This window comes from Seriola dumerili, unplaced genomic scaffold, assembly GCF_002260705.1.
Source record: "Seriola dumerili isolate Sdu_G_001 unplaced genomic scaffold, Sdu_1.0 BDQW01000450.1, whole genome shotgun sequence".
Taxonomy (NCBI): domain Eukaryota; kingdom Metazoa; phylum Chordata; class Actinopteri; order Carangiformes; family Carangidae; genus Seriola; species Seriola dumerili.
Window position 1 is genome coordinate 925,139 of NW_019174705.1, and position 16,510 is coordinate 941,648.

The 16,510-nt window shown below is 39.3% G+C and overlaps 1 protein-coding gene across 1 annotated transcript in view; it reads right to left on the minus strand.

The window, feature by feature from the left end:
- Positions 1-3,340: 3,340 nt before the first annotated feature.
- hcn1 (hyperpolarization activated cyclic nucleotide gated potassium channel 1) overlaps positions 3,341-16,510 on the minus strand; it is a 64,275-nt gene continuing 51,105 nt past the window's right edge. The window contains exons 7-8 of the mRNA XM_022762868.1: positions 11,854-12,018; positions 3,341-4,434 (exon numbers count right to left, since the gene is read on the minus strand). Coding sequence (XP_022618589.1) covers positions 3,341-4,434; positions 11,854-12,018 — 1,259 coding nt within the window. The remainder of the gene's footprint in view (positions 4,435-11,853; positions 12,019-16,510) is intronic.

Consider the following 16,510-nt stretch of genomic DNA (forward strand, 5'->3'; position numbering starts at 1 on the left):
TTGAGAGTCTCTATACTGCTAATATGTAAGCTCATTAGTTTGTGTTTAACGTCACCATTAATGCCCATTCCAGTATGTTAGTTGTGATTGGTATAGTGAAAAAAGCACATAGTTGGGAAGCTCTCCCTCCAAAGGCAAGTATCAAAAACAGCACAAACCAACAGTGCTGCTGTCCATCTCGACTGTGTACTATAGTTCCTATACACTATGGCATATTCACGATTTAAGCGCTCTCTGTTGTAAATAGAACATCTCCCCCCTCCCCTCATTAAAACCTCTTATAGGGCCAGGGCAGCACAAACTCTCAGGGATATTGCTCCCTTTCTAATTTCTCATTCAACATCTAACCTAGCTGAAAGAATCTGTACCCTTTTTTTATTAGTAAATCAGAAAGTGCAATTTAAAACAAAGACAATGACTTAGAATGTTTTGCTTTGGCCAGTTTCCTTCCACACATCAATATTCCACCCAAACATCAGTGGCTATAGCTACAAAGAAAGGTATAAAGGTTCTCCAAATTTGTACAATGTCTCATCGAGTGTGATATTATTTACCGCAAGTCTAAAGATTGCACTTCTCTTTTAAACTGTACATGACTTCTCCATTAAATATTCTAAACAGCTTTGACTGAGAATGTTAGGAAAAAAACCTGCCTCTAGAAGTTCACATTGTAAGTAAAGATACCAATTGGATAAACTGAGACATTTTGGCCGTCATCATCATTGCTTACTCCCTTCCCGTCTAAAAAACACTGAGACATAGAACACATAGAGTATAGTAAGGATGAATGCGCAGTTTTGTGCAGAAGTGCCCCCCCCCCCCACCCTCCCCCTCCCCCATACGCACCGAGCTCACACTCTTTAACAAAGGATGGAACATGGCTATAGTTTAGGCACAAATACTTAAGAATGTCCATGTGAAAAGTCAATGCTTCTGTTCACACACAGATAACGTCTAGGCAGACAGACAATGAACAAAACATAATCTAACATTACATTTAACGTCAACATTTTTGAGATAGTATCTTTTTAAGTATTTGTGACAGTGCATGCTTTCATGACATCGGTGGGTTGACTGTATTGGTACACTATCGACACAATCTGTAGCGAAGACTTGTAATCTTTTTAAAACAGTGTCTCCGGGGGCTTAGTCGCTCTGAACCGATGGGATATTTGGTGCCATGAAAACTGTGACTCTAAATAGAAATAGAGAGTAGAACATATTTGAATAAGAAGACCACAGGAAGTCCGTGAGCACAACATTGCAGTCAACAGTATGTGCAGAGAAATGACCTGTAAGCCATAATAATGGCTGACTTATTTCAGTAGAGTCATCAAATACTTTAGTTGTGATAGGATTAAAATAGTCAAAATAGCTTTTATCCCTTTTTATAGAGTCACAATATTCTGGTTTGACCTTCCTTCCCGGCCTCAACATCAGTCCAGGCCAGTTTAGAGTGCCTAAGCCCAAATAGTGGATTTACATGAGACAGAAACCTTAATGCAAACCAGCATTTTTTTTCCCCCACACATGCAGCAGCAAAAAAAAGAGAAACCTCTCAGTGAAATTGTCCCCCTGCACACTTGAGTAACTGGATACCTGACATTTTTAACCGAAAACATGTGTTGAAAATGTCGTGCCAGGCTCTTCAACTACAGCAATTGTGATATGACAGCAAACAGTACAGTTTTACTCAAGAAGCACATGAGCAAGCACTAGATATAAATTGTGGTTTTAAGAAAAAAAGAAAAAAAAAAAAGAAAAGAAAGAAAGGTGTAATGAATCAAAAACATGAGCCTCATTTCTGTCCTTAAACAATGCATTTCATAAAATAATCAGTTTGAACTTTTAATATAAACTAGAGAATCATTCTGAAAATGATCCTAAGCAGATTTTGGGGAATGAGGCAATAGAAAAGACGCGTTTACTTTCAATAGGACGACTTTGAATTGTAGGTAAATATTGTATATGTTCACTTGATGTGAAATCGAAAACTATTATAGGACTAGGAATAGTATACAGAGAGGGGGGGGGGTGTCATAAATGTCCTCCAATCAGGCATTTCTCAGCATCAAGTAGTGCTAGCTATTGCATTAAGGTTTGTTTATCTCTTATGAAACATATGTATTTTGTCACTTAACCTTTGTCGCATATAGATGATATCCAGGTTCCTGATAGAAGTAAGACATTGTTATGATAGAGAATGCACCACACAGTATCTGTAAATACTAGATCTACAAAACTATTTACAGCACACATATAGGTAATCTTTATGTCACAGTCTATTGCATAATGGTGATAATCTTTAGTTTATAAATATTATAAATATACACAGAATTTTTAAGCAACATTACGTAACATCTCAGCCATCTGAAATCAGAAATAGAAAACAATAGCATCCATCCATATCTTTCTCCAAACTCCATTCTCCTTGAAAATAAACAAAGAAAGCAGCATTTCTATTATCTATTCCCTTTGGACCCATAACACTGTCGTGATCGGTATGTGAGCCGCTGTGGGGATATAGTGGTTCAGCAGACTACTTTCGTTGCTGAGGGCAACGTAACACTTTGTTACAGTATTTGTGTTGGTTTCTGAAATGAGGGTTCAGGAAAATCAGTATGAGATTCACTTTGAGTGTGTGTGCTTTTTGAGATTATTTGTCAGTTGCTTGCATTTATTCCACAGTGGTGCCTAAAGCTGCTTAATCGGAGAAGATAAATTTCCTCTTCCTCAATAGTAAAAAAAAAAAAAAAAAAAAGAAAAAAAAAAAAAAAGTCTTTGTCAAAAACCCAAAGGCTTCCCATTTAAAAAAAAAAAAAAAAAAAAGAAAAAAAAAGAAATTAAGAAAACCCCTCATACACTGTATATAATTCTTTATATTTCTCAGAAAGGAAGACTCATGTTTATACTACAGCTTTTAAATTGCCATTGCCAAATATTGTAGTTGGATTTTACACACGCGGTCACATGCACGCACACACACTGACTCTTCCACACATCCATCCATACAAATACATATATTTTTATATATATATATATATATATATATATGGTGTGTGTGTGTGTGTGTGTGTGTGTGTGTAATATGACTTAATGGCGTAAAGAAAAAGAGAGATGTGTCTGTATAATATACATTCTTAAGTTTAGGGAGACAATGTGTCTAAAATATAATACAAGGGCTTGTATGTACAGGATTTCTATGGGGTTATTTTAGAAGAAAACTGGAGAGAAACAAAAATGCTGAAGTTCCTCATTTTTATCTCTTTTGCTGTATCTCCATTTTTAAAATTCAATTGAAACATATTTAAGTTTAAAAAATCAAAAGGGAAAAATGGGATCATAAATTTGATGCAAAACGCATTTTGTCTTGCTCAGTCTCTGTACTGCTCAGGACAGAATCTCTCCTAGATCCGGGGGATTCCCTGTGCTGGGCTGAAGATGATGATGCTGCTGCTGCTGCTGCCGCCGCCGCTGCTGCCGTGGCTGAGCGAACCGGGGGCAAAGCTCCTGACGACATCTGCCGGAATAAATTGACCCGCTGGGGCACCGTGGTGCGGATGCCGCTCTGCAGACTCATTCCCTGGATCGCTGCCGCCGTTGGTGGCACGATGGAGGCCAGAGAGTCTCCTGAGGTTGGGTGCGCTCTTGGCCCCAGAGATGTGTCATGTGGCAGTGATGGTTGGGAGGCCGATAAGTGTCGGACATCTCGACTCAAGCTGCCTGACTGAAGAGCCTGTGTGCTCTTGTGGATGTCTCCCCGTTGAGGTGAGGGGACCTGCTGCTGCTGAGGTGACGGCTGCTGTGTGGCAGAGGTTCCAGCTGCAGTTGACACAGCAGGCTGCTGAGCAAGCTGTTGCTGTGCAGCTAGAGATGGTTGGGCAATGGGCTGCTGGATAAGTGACAGCTGGGAGGCTGTGGGCGAGCCGTACTGGAAGCTCCGGCTGGCCAGAGGGGTCTGCACGGGCGGACTACACATGGCAGCCGTGAAGGAGCAGGGCGACATGATTGCTCCCTGCTGCTGGAGTGGGGTCTGTGGGTTGATTGAGGAAGAATGCAGGTTGCCATGGGAAACACTGGGAGCAGGGTAAACTCCCTGCGCTGCAGCAGCAGCAGCGGCAGCGGCTGGCAGCATGCGGGCAGCAGAGGCATTGGCAATAGCTGAAGCGCTGTAGGTCAGGGGTACAGAGGACTGCTGAAGCTGATTGGTGCCGAAGGCAGTGGAGAAGGGTGGCTGGGCTGGTGAGTTAATGATGGAGTTTCCTGACATTGGTGTTGAGTTCATCCCGGTGACTGACTGTTTGCGGTCCACCATCATCACCATCTCCCTGTCCTGACGAATAATCTGCTTCAATATCTCGTTCTCCTGTGTGTTGAAAACGCCGGCGTTCAGATCCTTCTGGAACTTCTGCAGCAGCAAGGAGTTCTTCTTCCCTGTTGGGATGCAGTCAGGAGAGGTGAGCACATACAGTCATGGCAAACTTTGGTTGCACTAAACCACAGGAAAAGGACAGGATTCAGGACGGTATTAATAAAGATGCAGCTTGTACATTTCAGTAAGAAGACCTCAGCACATTATAGACACCAAACTTTCAATAGAGAAGATCCATCTTCTCAATTCCACTAAATTCATAAATTCACGCCATTAATTTCACTTTCTTTTTAAAAATCTTACAAGCTGCATCTTTTCATGTCCACTAAGGTTTGTCATATTGAATATAAAGTGTGAAGGACATTGAATGGTAATGACTATGGGAAGTATACAGAGGAGTGAAGGACACATAAGGAGACAAAGATTACTTAAAGTGTGACGTGATAGCGGAGACTGTGAGAGTGCTGATGTGGACAATGAAACACAGAAGAATACAGATGAGTTGTACCCACACATCACACGTTACAGGACAGTTTTCAGAAGAAAAGACAAAGAGTCTAAGATCTAAGAATAAATTTAAAGTCACATCCTATTTAAATCACAATGACACCTCGGCTAAAACACATCACAAGGACAGTTAGAATAACCTTTTATAGTTTTGAAACAAGGTTAGATAAAAACAACAAAACAAAACAAACCCACAAGGATCTATTCCTAACAAACTACTGTACCTCACCAGAACTGAGTACAGATGGTAAATGTCAATATATATTAAATAAAACTAAGCTGTACACATTTTACCACAGAATGTGATTATTTATTATCTTTATCATTGAAATTTGAGGAGATTAGCATTTATGTAAGAAAAGTGTTCACCAATTTGTCTGCAGAATTCTATAATAATAAATATAATAATGATAATAATAATACATTGCTGTCTTAATGCTGTAAACACATTGGCTTTGCTTCAGTTGTGCACTATAAAGGGCGTTTAAAGCCCAGAGGCCTGGAAGTCTTCACCAGCCTGTCATAAGTCATGAACCGTGATAATAAATAAATGCTTGACAGATGGCTTCTTTAAACACCAACCACTTTTTTGGCTTTGGGAGTTTGGGAGCAAAACTGTGGTAAAATGCTAAGTGGTACTAAAGGCACGAAAGACATCCTAAAACCGCTTTTTTTTTATTATTATTGTTTGATGAGGGAACTGCCACATTTGCCAGTAGTGATAATAATAAAGATCCATTTAACATCTTCACTTTGAATGACTGTGTCCAAATTTATTTAGAAGACGCGTTTCCTGTAATTACTGTCGACCTTGTGTATCGACAGGCTGTGAAGCATTATTTCTCGGTAAAGAAGACAGAGTGAACTTCCAGTGTGCTGAAGGCTTTAGCCACAGTCACTCAATCATTAAGTCCTGTCCTTGAGGACAGGAAATTTCTCCTCAAGGCTGCAGAGGAGCCGTGCATTCAGCGGCTGAAAAATAGTTTGATGTTGTTTTTTTTTTTGTTTTTTTTTCACAGGCAATTTCTTCGAATCAAGTTCTCCATTTTGACGTTCACTTTCACTGCAGCAGTCACTACAGGGTCGGGTAGTAAAGACCTAAAACTAGCACCACGTACTGGCTGTAAGACTACTGTTAACTTACAAGGCCTCTTTCATTGCACTTTTGAAGGTGACAGGGTTAAACTCTGTAGATTGGAAGGACAACACATATTTATTTCTTTCTTTCCCCAAACAGAACCTGTGAGGATGTGAATTCTTGCTGGTTTGATGGCAATTTCTGAGTACATCACCAAGGTAGTTACACAGAAGGTTTTTGTTGGGTTCAGGGCAACAGGCACCAGTCAGTGTGTGAATTTTAATCATTTTTGTAAGTGTATAATTGTCGTTCACTTTAATGTGTTTAGTTAATGTAAATCAGAATCAAACAGAAGAAATAACAGCTCATATGAATTGCACTGTTACAGGCTCTCAGTGATGTTGCCCTTCTAGATTCTTCTCTGGCCTCTTCTTATTTCTGTCGTCTGCTAATCTCTCTGTGTCTGATAAATAGACACTTATCAAATAATTTATCTTTAACTTTAACTTTAAGGGCTATATGCACACTTACATTTAAGTTATTCTAAACTTATTTTGAGCAAATAGCACTTTGCATCTTCTCTAAAAATTTTGTTAACTTTCAAACAATGTTCAGCAGCCCAAACAAAAGTGAAGTACCTAACAGACTATCTAACCAACTGCCAGGCAGGAAATATTTTAGTACCACTTAAACTACATCACAGTAAATGTCAGAGACCCCCTCTGAAATATGTACACACACCTCCTGTAACAAGAGTTTAACTTGGGTCCTGATACACACCTTTTTCTTGTATAATTACTGCCCTGTTCTGACCACTACATTGAACTTACCCCTCACTTTTTTCACAGTGCAAAAAAAACTTGTAATGGAGTGCCTCAGGGCTGATGTATTTTTGTCGGCCAACCCAGATGTTAGCGTCACCCTGGTTCCCTCGACAAAAAGCCAATGGGCTCTTTTTTTTTTTTTTTAAAGCCTATATACAATCAACAGTAGTAAAAAGCTACCTCTGTAGTCTCATTTAGCCACTTGTTAGCAACCACCCATTCTTAAGACATAAAAGCTTAATGAAACTGATGTATTATATGTCGTAGAATAAAACATGAAAACATCTTGAGCTGGTGTTAACCACAGTTATATCACTCACCTAACCAAAAACCCATTCAAAACACCCATAGACTTTGGGACGAGGGAACTAGAAGTGCTAAAATGCTAACTCATTTCCAAGTGTTAGAACTCATTCCTGTGGCACTCTATTGAGTGAGAGGCAAATACACATTTTGAACTTTTCAAAACCTGACTTACACTGTTATTTTCTGCGCAAATTATTCTGGACTGCTTTACCAGTGAATGCCAGTGGTCAGAACATAAAATAACTGATCTATAAATTTTGGAGGGAAATCTGACTTAAAAAAAAAAACAAGAAAAAAAAAATGAAAACAAACAAACAAAAACATGAACACAATGTAAACACCACTCATGGGTAAAGAAATGTTTGTTTTTTTAGATACAAAACTTATATTATATTGAAATAAAAATAGATCAGATATGGGTTGAATCAGCATTTGAAAAGAATACAATTACAGCACTGTATTATTAATTTGTTTTTCCTGGCACAATAGAACCAGTGAGATTAGTTCAATGTACAAAATTCACACATCAATATGATTTTGAAAAAAAAAATACAGTAATTAACCCATATCTGAAAAAAAATCTTGTGAAACAGCCTGAAAGCCAAACGAACACACCAAACAAATAAAAAATCAAATCACAAATATCATAATGTTAACAAGCATCATATATAAATAATGAAGGCTGATCAAAATAAAAAAGACACATTTTGAGATGCATTCAAGGCTTCACAAAGAAAGTACACAATTTTCATTTTGACTCATAATGCAGTTTGATATATCATTCACCAATAATCTGTAATTCATTTTAATTTGACAAATCACTTTAGGAGATGATTTCAGTTTCTTGTTGTTGAGGCTTATTTACTACACCAGTACAAAAGAAACTGTTAGAGGACAACTGGTGTAAATGTGTGTGAGAAAATGATTCTTAATTGATTATAAACTTTTTCCCTCCACATATGTTCAACATAACATCCCTGTAACTGTGTCTAAATACAGTAAAAGCCAAAAAATGAGATTGACTTTTTTTCTGATTAATGTCAGTAGTGTCATTATTGTCTTTTCCCAAATAATTTACAGAAAACACAGAAAAGAGTGAATTTATATTTCATGTCAGACAATCAGAAACAAATATTTTTTTTTCTATTGGTGAAAACATGAATAAAAATGAAATGGGATTTCTGCATGTAACGGAGACTGTATGTGGCATTGCATTAGTAAAGTCTTTACTAATCTGCAGACATGGTTTCATTTGTGAATACACTTTGAACAAAGGATTCAAAGATTGAAATAAAAATGTCACACCAATAGAGCTGAGCATGTGTTCACAATCCAGCTGTGAAAAAATCAGTTCCAAAATAAACATGGCATGTGACACTGAATGAGAACTCTTTGTTTCCTTGATTGTCTTAGTTGTCGACATTTTGAATGTGTCCATCAAAACATCTGCAGGACTAGTGTGGGTGACTTGAAGTATGTGTCACTGATGCAGGAATTAAACAGTTAATGTAACCTTCAGCAAGAGGTCAAACTCTTGGAGGATGACTTTGAGACCGGATCCATTTAGCAAGCCTCTATAGGTCAGTTTGTCCCTGTTCGAATACTGGAATTGGAATAAAGTGTTTACCTGATGCCTACTCGTCGGCCAGGACACTCTTGAAAACGAGATGTGCTCGTCTCAAGACGGACTCCTGGTCAAATAATTTTTAGATAGATAAAAGATAATGTCAAATGTGCAACACGTTATTGGTTTCAAAGCATGGTTACTTTTTTTTTCTTTCCTTTTTAGAGCAAGACAAGCATGTAACCAAATGCAGTTCATATATAGAAACGATACAACCAGCACGGATCATGACAAAGTATCTTCCCTCGTATGAGACAAAACCCCCTTCATGGTTAGTCTGAAAGGATGGATCCAATCTATGTCACTCTGAGAGGTGTCAGTCAGAGTGAACAGCTATGGTGAAAAGCTAACTCAGCTGGTAGCTCTCATAAAAAGGGCAAATGTAGATTAGGACTGTTGAGGTCAAAGGGCAAACAGTATGTTGCGAAGGACAAATTCATACACTTCACTACAGGGCAAATACAGATCATGTGTCTTTTTTTAAAGATATTATGTTAGTCCAAAAATAATGCAACCTTGTCTCCTGTGAATTATGTTCATAGGCAGATAATTTCATTATTGTCATTCAGTTCCAATGCAAGAAGTTGTGTGGCATTTGTAGAACATGGGGAACAGTTGGTGTTGAGATCTGGTTGAATTTAAGAACAAAGCCAGTGTTCCATATTAAACTAGAAATTAGTGAATTAGTAAACTGCAGGTTTAGTTCTCTTTTGTCTAACACTAACCAAACCATAACCAAGGCTTAGTTGGCATGAGCAGATATTGTAAACAAACTGACGTGGTTAGTGCGAATTTTGGTGAGAACATTTTGAAATGTGTTGTCAGATATTTTCATATAATCCCGTCATCAAGGCTACGTGATGTCCCCCGAAAACCTCTTTGCATATGATCGTAATTCTGAGGAGAAAAGGCTGCCTCAACACTGACACACGTCTGCTGTTGGGATTCTGATTGACTTGGAGAGGTCTTGTTCCAAATCTTTTGTTCACTGCTTGTTGCTGACTTGCCTGACACTGCAGTTATTTCAATGTTGAGTCAACACTTGGGTTGCAAAGCAATTCAATACTGACGTGCCTGTGTCAGGCAAAATAAAACACAAATACAAAGCCATGACAAAGGAGGAAAAAAACAACAATAACAGATAGAAAAGTAGATACAGACTGAAAGCTTAACCACTGATATGAGACAACATTGGCACACTGTCATTATGCAGATTCAACTTTAGTTTCCTATACAGGTGATGTTATTGTTTTGTAGTTAATATAATAGGGAAAAAAATGAAATACATAAACATTATGTGCTCTAGCGTTATTGCCAGGCACAAACGTTTGTGAACAAGAAGGTGCTGATAAGTTGTGGCTAATTTATATGTTTAGCAGCCATATAAGCTAATGATATGAACCATGAATCATTTCTGAAGTGGCTCATTTAATGAATTTGATCTGTCTGCACGAGGAATAAAAATTAGGTGAAATTCATTATAGATTTTTGTTTCTGTATTACAACCGAGGAATAAATAATAGGAATAAAAAAGAAATAAATAGAATAATTATATTAAAGATGATACACTTGATATAATGATCTGGATAATATAACTATGCATGAGGCTGCTTCCTCCTGACTTTTTTCTATGTTGGTGTTTTGCCAACTCGGTCTGAGTGATCTGTCGAATAAAGGGGAGGATTTTTGTTTGCAAGTTGTCAGAGGTGGCAATGCACAAGTCGGACTTCTCAGAATATTTCATAGCACGCCGCATAAGCCACATACTTTGCGGCATTCTACTACCGCCTTATTCAAAGCATACAATAGCTGAGCTGCAAAGAAAGACTAACTGACTGCGTGCTATTCACAGGTTGTTCATACGTTACAGTGCACCTTGAATCTCGACCTGCCTCTTTCAGGTTCAGGAGAATTGTCATTTTATTTCCTGATTAAACGGGTTGAGAAGACTGACTGACTGAATAACTACAGTATCTGAGACAAAGTGTGAAAACAATCATCATTATGTTCACACTTACAGTATATTCACTAAATGCTTTTTACTACTTGAGTGTGACTCCGACGCATGAAATGCAGGAACAACAGTGGCCTAAATTTACTCTCTGTGAAACATGCCGAATTATTATTGTCAAGTTATTTATAAATAAAAGGGTTATAAAAAGGAGAACATTATCATTTCAAAAAGATACATGTTTATAATGAAGCAAAATATAAGCAAAGACAGAGACATACAGTACGTGCTACTTCTTCTCATGTTATTAGATAATCTTCTACATGTTTAATTTATCAGTGTGTCAGCTCCAATCAAAGTATCAGACCGAACACATCTACAGAGAGGAGAGGACCAATTATGCAACCAATTATTGCCCTGTTTGTGTTACATACATGTGCCCCTTTTTAAACGTAACAAATAAATGTGCGACTTATCACTTATTTCAACTATAAGCTGTCATGGCCAAGTGCTTCTATAAATGTTGATCTATCAGACAGTGAGAATCAGGAAGTACTGTTGATGATGTGGGTATAGCTGGGTCCTGCCTCCTGTTTGCAAACTGGGCTGGACCTGGTGGATGTGGGAATATCTTCCTGATGTCACCTGGCCCTGCTCTTTGTTTCTTTTTATGGGGGTTTGTGTCTGGTTGATTTTTTTTTTTTTTGACATCTCTTATACGGGGTGGGGTGCTGCTCATACCCAGGAGTGCAGATGAGTGGAAAGAGGGCCAGACACACATGCATGTGAGGTTAGCTTCCATCCACTCGCTGGCATCCAGTGGGGGGGTCAACACCAAACCAACGAGGGGGCGACCTGACTCCCTCCCGGACAGCGACATGCACTGCCTTCCAGTTAATCCAACCACAAAACGCTACTTGGTTCTTTAGAAGGATTAATGCTGGTTACATGACAACGTTTTTTCTTTTTCTTTTTTTTTTTTTTTTTTTAATGTTATTTAAGACAAAAAAGAGACGGAAGTAAGAAATAAAACAGATAGCATACAGGTCATGCAGCACAAGATGGCAGACACAATGCTTTTATGAAGAAAGAAGGCAAACGAATACTGATTAAAGACAAGACAACAAGGCACGATGACAGGCAAGAGATTCGACCAATCAGAGAGGAACATTAGATGTAGGCAGGTCTTACCAATGCGGTCCAATCGGTCAATGGCGACAGTTTCAAAAGCACGTCGCATCATGGGGTACTCTTCCAGCACCTCATTGAAATGGTCAACAGAGAGAGAGAAGAGTCGGCAGTAGGTGTCTGCACGCACGCTTGCTGTTCGTCTGCCCTTGGTGAGCAGACAGATCTCTGTGTGGCAGGAGCACAAAGAGAAACAAAGAGTGAGAGTTAGACACATGAAGCGACAGTAAGCGACCGTTAGTGGAGACTGCAGAGGGTCACAAAGGAAATCATCCCAGTAATTACAGTACAGATTACCATATAGATGAACCTTGAGCAGGAAAAGGTACAGAAGCAGAAGCATAATGTGAATGTAAATAAAATGTGAAGCCCATCAGCGCTGCTGTCACTTGCATTAAACTAAGATAATTCATCATCCTGCAGAGAGCTAATGGTCCCATAATATGATACAGTAGTCAGCTTTACAAAAACAACCCTGTCAGGCATCACTGCATCAGTTCTCGAATGCAACGTATAACGAAACTCTTCCTCAGTCACTGTGCTTTCTGACGTGAAGAGATGTGAAGACAACACGCTGCTCTGTGTATAGAACAATAAAAACAATGCGTCCAAGCTAACACCCTCACATCAGCTAATAACATAGCATGCGTCTTGTTTCCTGTTTTGTGTATATGCTTAGCTACATTTAGCTCTAAAATTAAATACAAGCACAACACACACGCACACTGAAAGTTCTGAGGTTACAAATGACATTGTTCTACGAGACGCCTGCCCATAACATACACAAATGTAGAGGAGATGATAATAATATGATTAAAAAATCTAGAATAAAATGTACAAGAAGTACTACACTTGAGTTATAGTTCCTGTTCAGCCACCAACACGCTCAGCCTCCACCCACGTTTGCACTTCTGTCCAATCTACAGCAGAACTTCCATCTTAATTAAATCTTTAAATGTTAACTTGTGGTGCGATCTTTCTTGGCTATGACACGGGCTGTCATGAAAATAGAGCACAGACTGTGCAGGATGTGAGAGCAACACTCTCAATCTGTGGGTGTGAATAAGGTGTGAGTGCTGTTATAATGGAAAAGCTACCTCTAAGTGGTACCTCTGTTAACACAAGAAGACACACCGAGGAAAAAAGGGAGACGGAGAGAAAGAAAAACATGTGTCTTGTTAAATGTAATTTCACAAAAGGGTAGAAATAAGATAGAAAGGCCGACAGTGAGCGGTTGTTCTGTGTTGGTGAAAATCAAACTGTACTCCCGATATGCGCGCATGACATCCTGTGTGGCCACATCAAGAGGTAAATGCATCGCATGGCAGTGAGCGGCCGGTGGCTAGGGGCTACAGAGGCTAAATTGGCTGAGTGGGTGAGCTGAAAACAACAAATGACTGCATGCCATGGCACTGAATCTGGACTGGTGCCATGTACAGTTTTGAAACGTTTTATAGTTAAAATGAACTTCTTCTCCCTCAAGCACCAGAGGCTTCTAATTACTGTTTTGCCATTTCAGTTCATATTGAAAACTGTTCCCTAATACAGACGTATCCAGCACAATTAGATTATTAGTTAGAACGCAGTGCCGAGGTAAGCTACTTTGTTGAATTTGCAGTTCTCTCTGGATCTAATTGTAACTGACAAGTAGAACCAGTGTAAGCTGAAATCCCTGCAGAGGTTGTTAGGATGCTGCACAATGTGGAAAACAAAGAGTTCAGCGTTCAGGAAAATATGCTTATTAGCTTTTCTTGTGGAGACTTAGATGAGAACTTTGATACAATTCTCTGTATCTTAAATATAAAGTTAAAGCCAGGACAGCTAGCTAAGCTAAGCTAACTATATATTTCTAGCTCTGTATTTGGCTTCCGGACAGATCGACAGTATCTATCTTCTCTCAAGAAAAAGTGAATAACCGCATTTCCAAAATGTTTAACAATTTGTTGAACTTTGGAAAACTCAGCAGGACAGACATTTTTTGGGAATAATGGAAATCCAAATGCAGATCTCTACGTCTGTGGTCGAACATATTTTTTTACTCAGAGCCTATTTATTATCTCTGCTGTGATTGTGTTGTCAGGTAGCCACACCAACCCATAACTGAATTTTAACCAGCAGCAGAATAATGGCATTAGTGGCTGTGTTTTTAGGCTGTGTTTACATCTGTATATTCATATCCATGTATGGAGGCATCGTAGATCATTTAAGAGCAACTTTTGCCTACTTTACCCTCCTCCTCCTCGTTACGTGACCAAATTGACAGGATTTCAGTCTGGGAATGGACCGACATTTAAAGCCCTCTCTCAGGGGAACATTAGCACTGTCACCTGGAAGACCTTTGTGTGTAGGTGTGTATTTCAAGGTGTGTTGGTGTGGGTGTAAGGCAAGGCCCTGTTAACACTTCACATGATGCGGTTTGACACGTGTCTGTTGCCTTGTCACGAAGCATTACCGCTGACCCCAGGAGCTTTGTAGATAATATTCAATCACTTCATGTGTCATATACTCTCATGGCAACCAGCTCCCCTTCCCCTTCTCCCCTCCATGACTGGGATGAGGAGTCCCATATGAGTAAGACATTCAAGCCCAATAGGGACTTTCATACGCTGTCTGTCATTGTCCTAGCATTATACTCTCTTAGTCCCTGGGCCTCAGAGTGACTTCACTGTGGAGCTGTGGTACCAGTATGTAATCCTATTCATGGAGGGAGGCCCAGGAGTCATCGCTCTGATACCTTTTTGGTATGCAGGTGTGGCATTGACCATGGTCGGAGGTGCTTTGTGACCTACTGTCCTCATAGATGTCCTGCTCATTACTATGCTAATAGTTTCCTGTTCCTGGGCTCTGGTTTTGTGACTCGCCCTCCCTTCCTCCCTCTCTGTCTCAGTCCCCTTCACTGATTTCTCATTCTGGCCTTGGTTTGGCCTGGTTGTAAGGGGAGTGTGAATCATCAGAAGAAAAGGGGGAAGAGTGAGGTGCCCGGCACAGCCAGCTGCTCCCAACTCAGGGCACATCTACAAATGCCGTACAAACGGGTAAAAATTCCAGCTGGGCAGAAGACAACAGCAGGTGGCCAGGCACCGGCAGAACACAGCAAAATGAGCAGCGCACCCTTTATTATTTGGACAGATACAACATATCTCTTAATTAAAAGATTAAACTGTTCATTAAATGGGGACATGTACTGTATGTTCTCCATGATTTTAGATGCTGATATGATCCTCCGCTGTAAGCTCTACTTGCGCTATTAATTGCCCTTATGAACTCTTTAGTATTCGGCTAAATCAATAAGGACAGAGCTGTTATCTGGGAATCTGCACTGAATGAGAACACACCAATCGGCAAACACACACACATATTTAAAAAAAAAAAATTCTAGTTAATATTTTGTGGTATAACCTTCAAAATGTTTTAGATAAAGCTCAAAAACAGATAATCCAAAAATCCCTGAAAAGCAGTAACCGTCTGGCCACCTCAACACATTTCCTGGATTTCTAAATTTGGTCCCTAGAGGTCAGTTTTCAGCTGAGCAGTTCATTGAGACTCCCGTTAGTGAATAGTCAAGCACTTTAGCTCCTGCAGGAAGCCTAGCAGTATGCCCATTCGCTCTACATGCTTCCATTATAATCCAGTCTAAAGATGAAACGATTGCTCAGTGAATCAGTTAGTCATTCAGCTGGAAACTATTTAATAATCACTTAATCGTTTGAGTCAAAACTGCAAACATTTGTTGTTTTCAGCTTCTAAAATATGAGGATTTTCTGCTTTAAATTGTTGTATAAGATAGTAAGTTAATGTGCATTTTTGCACTATTGCTTAGACAATACAGTTTGAGATGTCTGCTAGGGCTTGGGGAAAAGTGAAAGGCATATTTCACTATATTCAGACATTTTTTGGATAAAACACTGCATCATTTCATCAAGAAAATCATCCACATGTTAATCAATAACGAAAATAACAGTTGGTTGAAGCTTTACTCCAGTTAATTAGAGGTTAGAGGCACCAGAAAGACCGTCAGGAGATACATAAGAAGTTTAAGCTTTGTAAAGGGATTAATCTTTCCTGTATTTACTCTGTCAAAAGTGTTAATCGACAGTGTGATTATTACAGAAGAGAAAGTTGACTTTCTGTTAGTTGAGCTTCAAACTATCAAAACTCAGAATTACTCACCACTGATATTACTTTTCCTCCTCTAAATGGAAACGATAGCCAGTTAAACTGCTGCTGGTTTCTTTTCTTTTTCATCTCAAACTGTTTGATAAATGCGCCCACACTCCCTGCCAGTAAGATCCATTTGTCAGAGCTTCATTGGCCGAAGGTTTTATCCAGACAATGATTCTTTAGCAGAATATCTCTGAGCTACATACCAGAGGATGAATTGTTTGAATGAGATGTACTGCTGCACTGCAACTGCCACATATCTCACTGTGTGACATGTCCACTCTATGCTGAATTTAAGATGCCCTGGGTCCTCTGTTAGTCCCATATTTAAAGCAAGTAGCTCTGCAAACTGAGTGGCATGATGTGAGGGTGTATGACAGCAATCTTGTGGTTTGAACAAGCATGAAAAAAAGAAAAAAGATGAATCGTTTCTTTTTCTTGATTCACTGTCTTCCTTGGCTCGTCTGTTAGACATGAACTGCATGCAGCAGACACACCA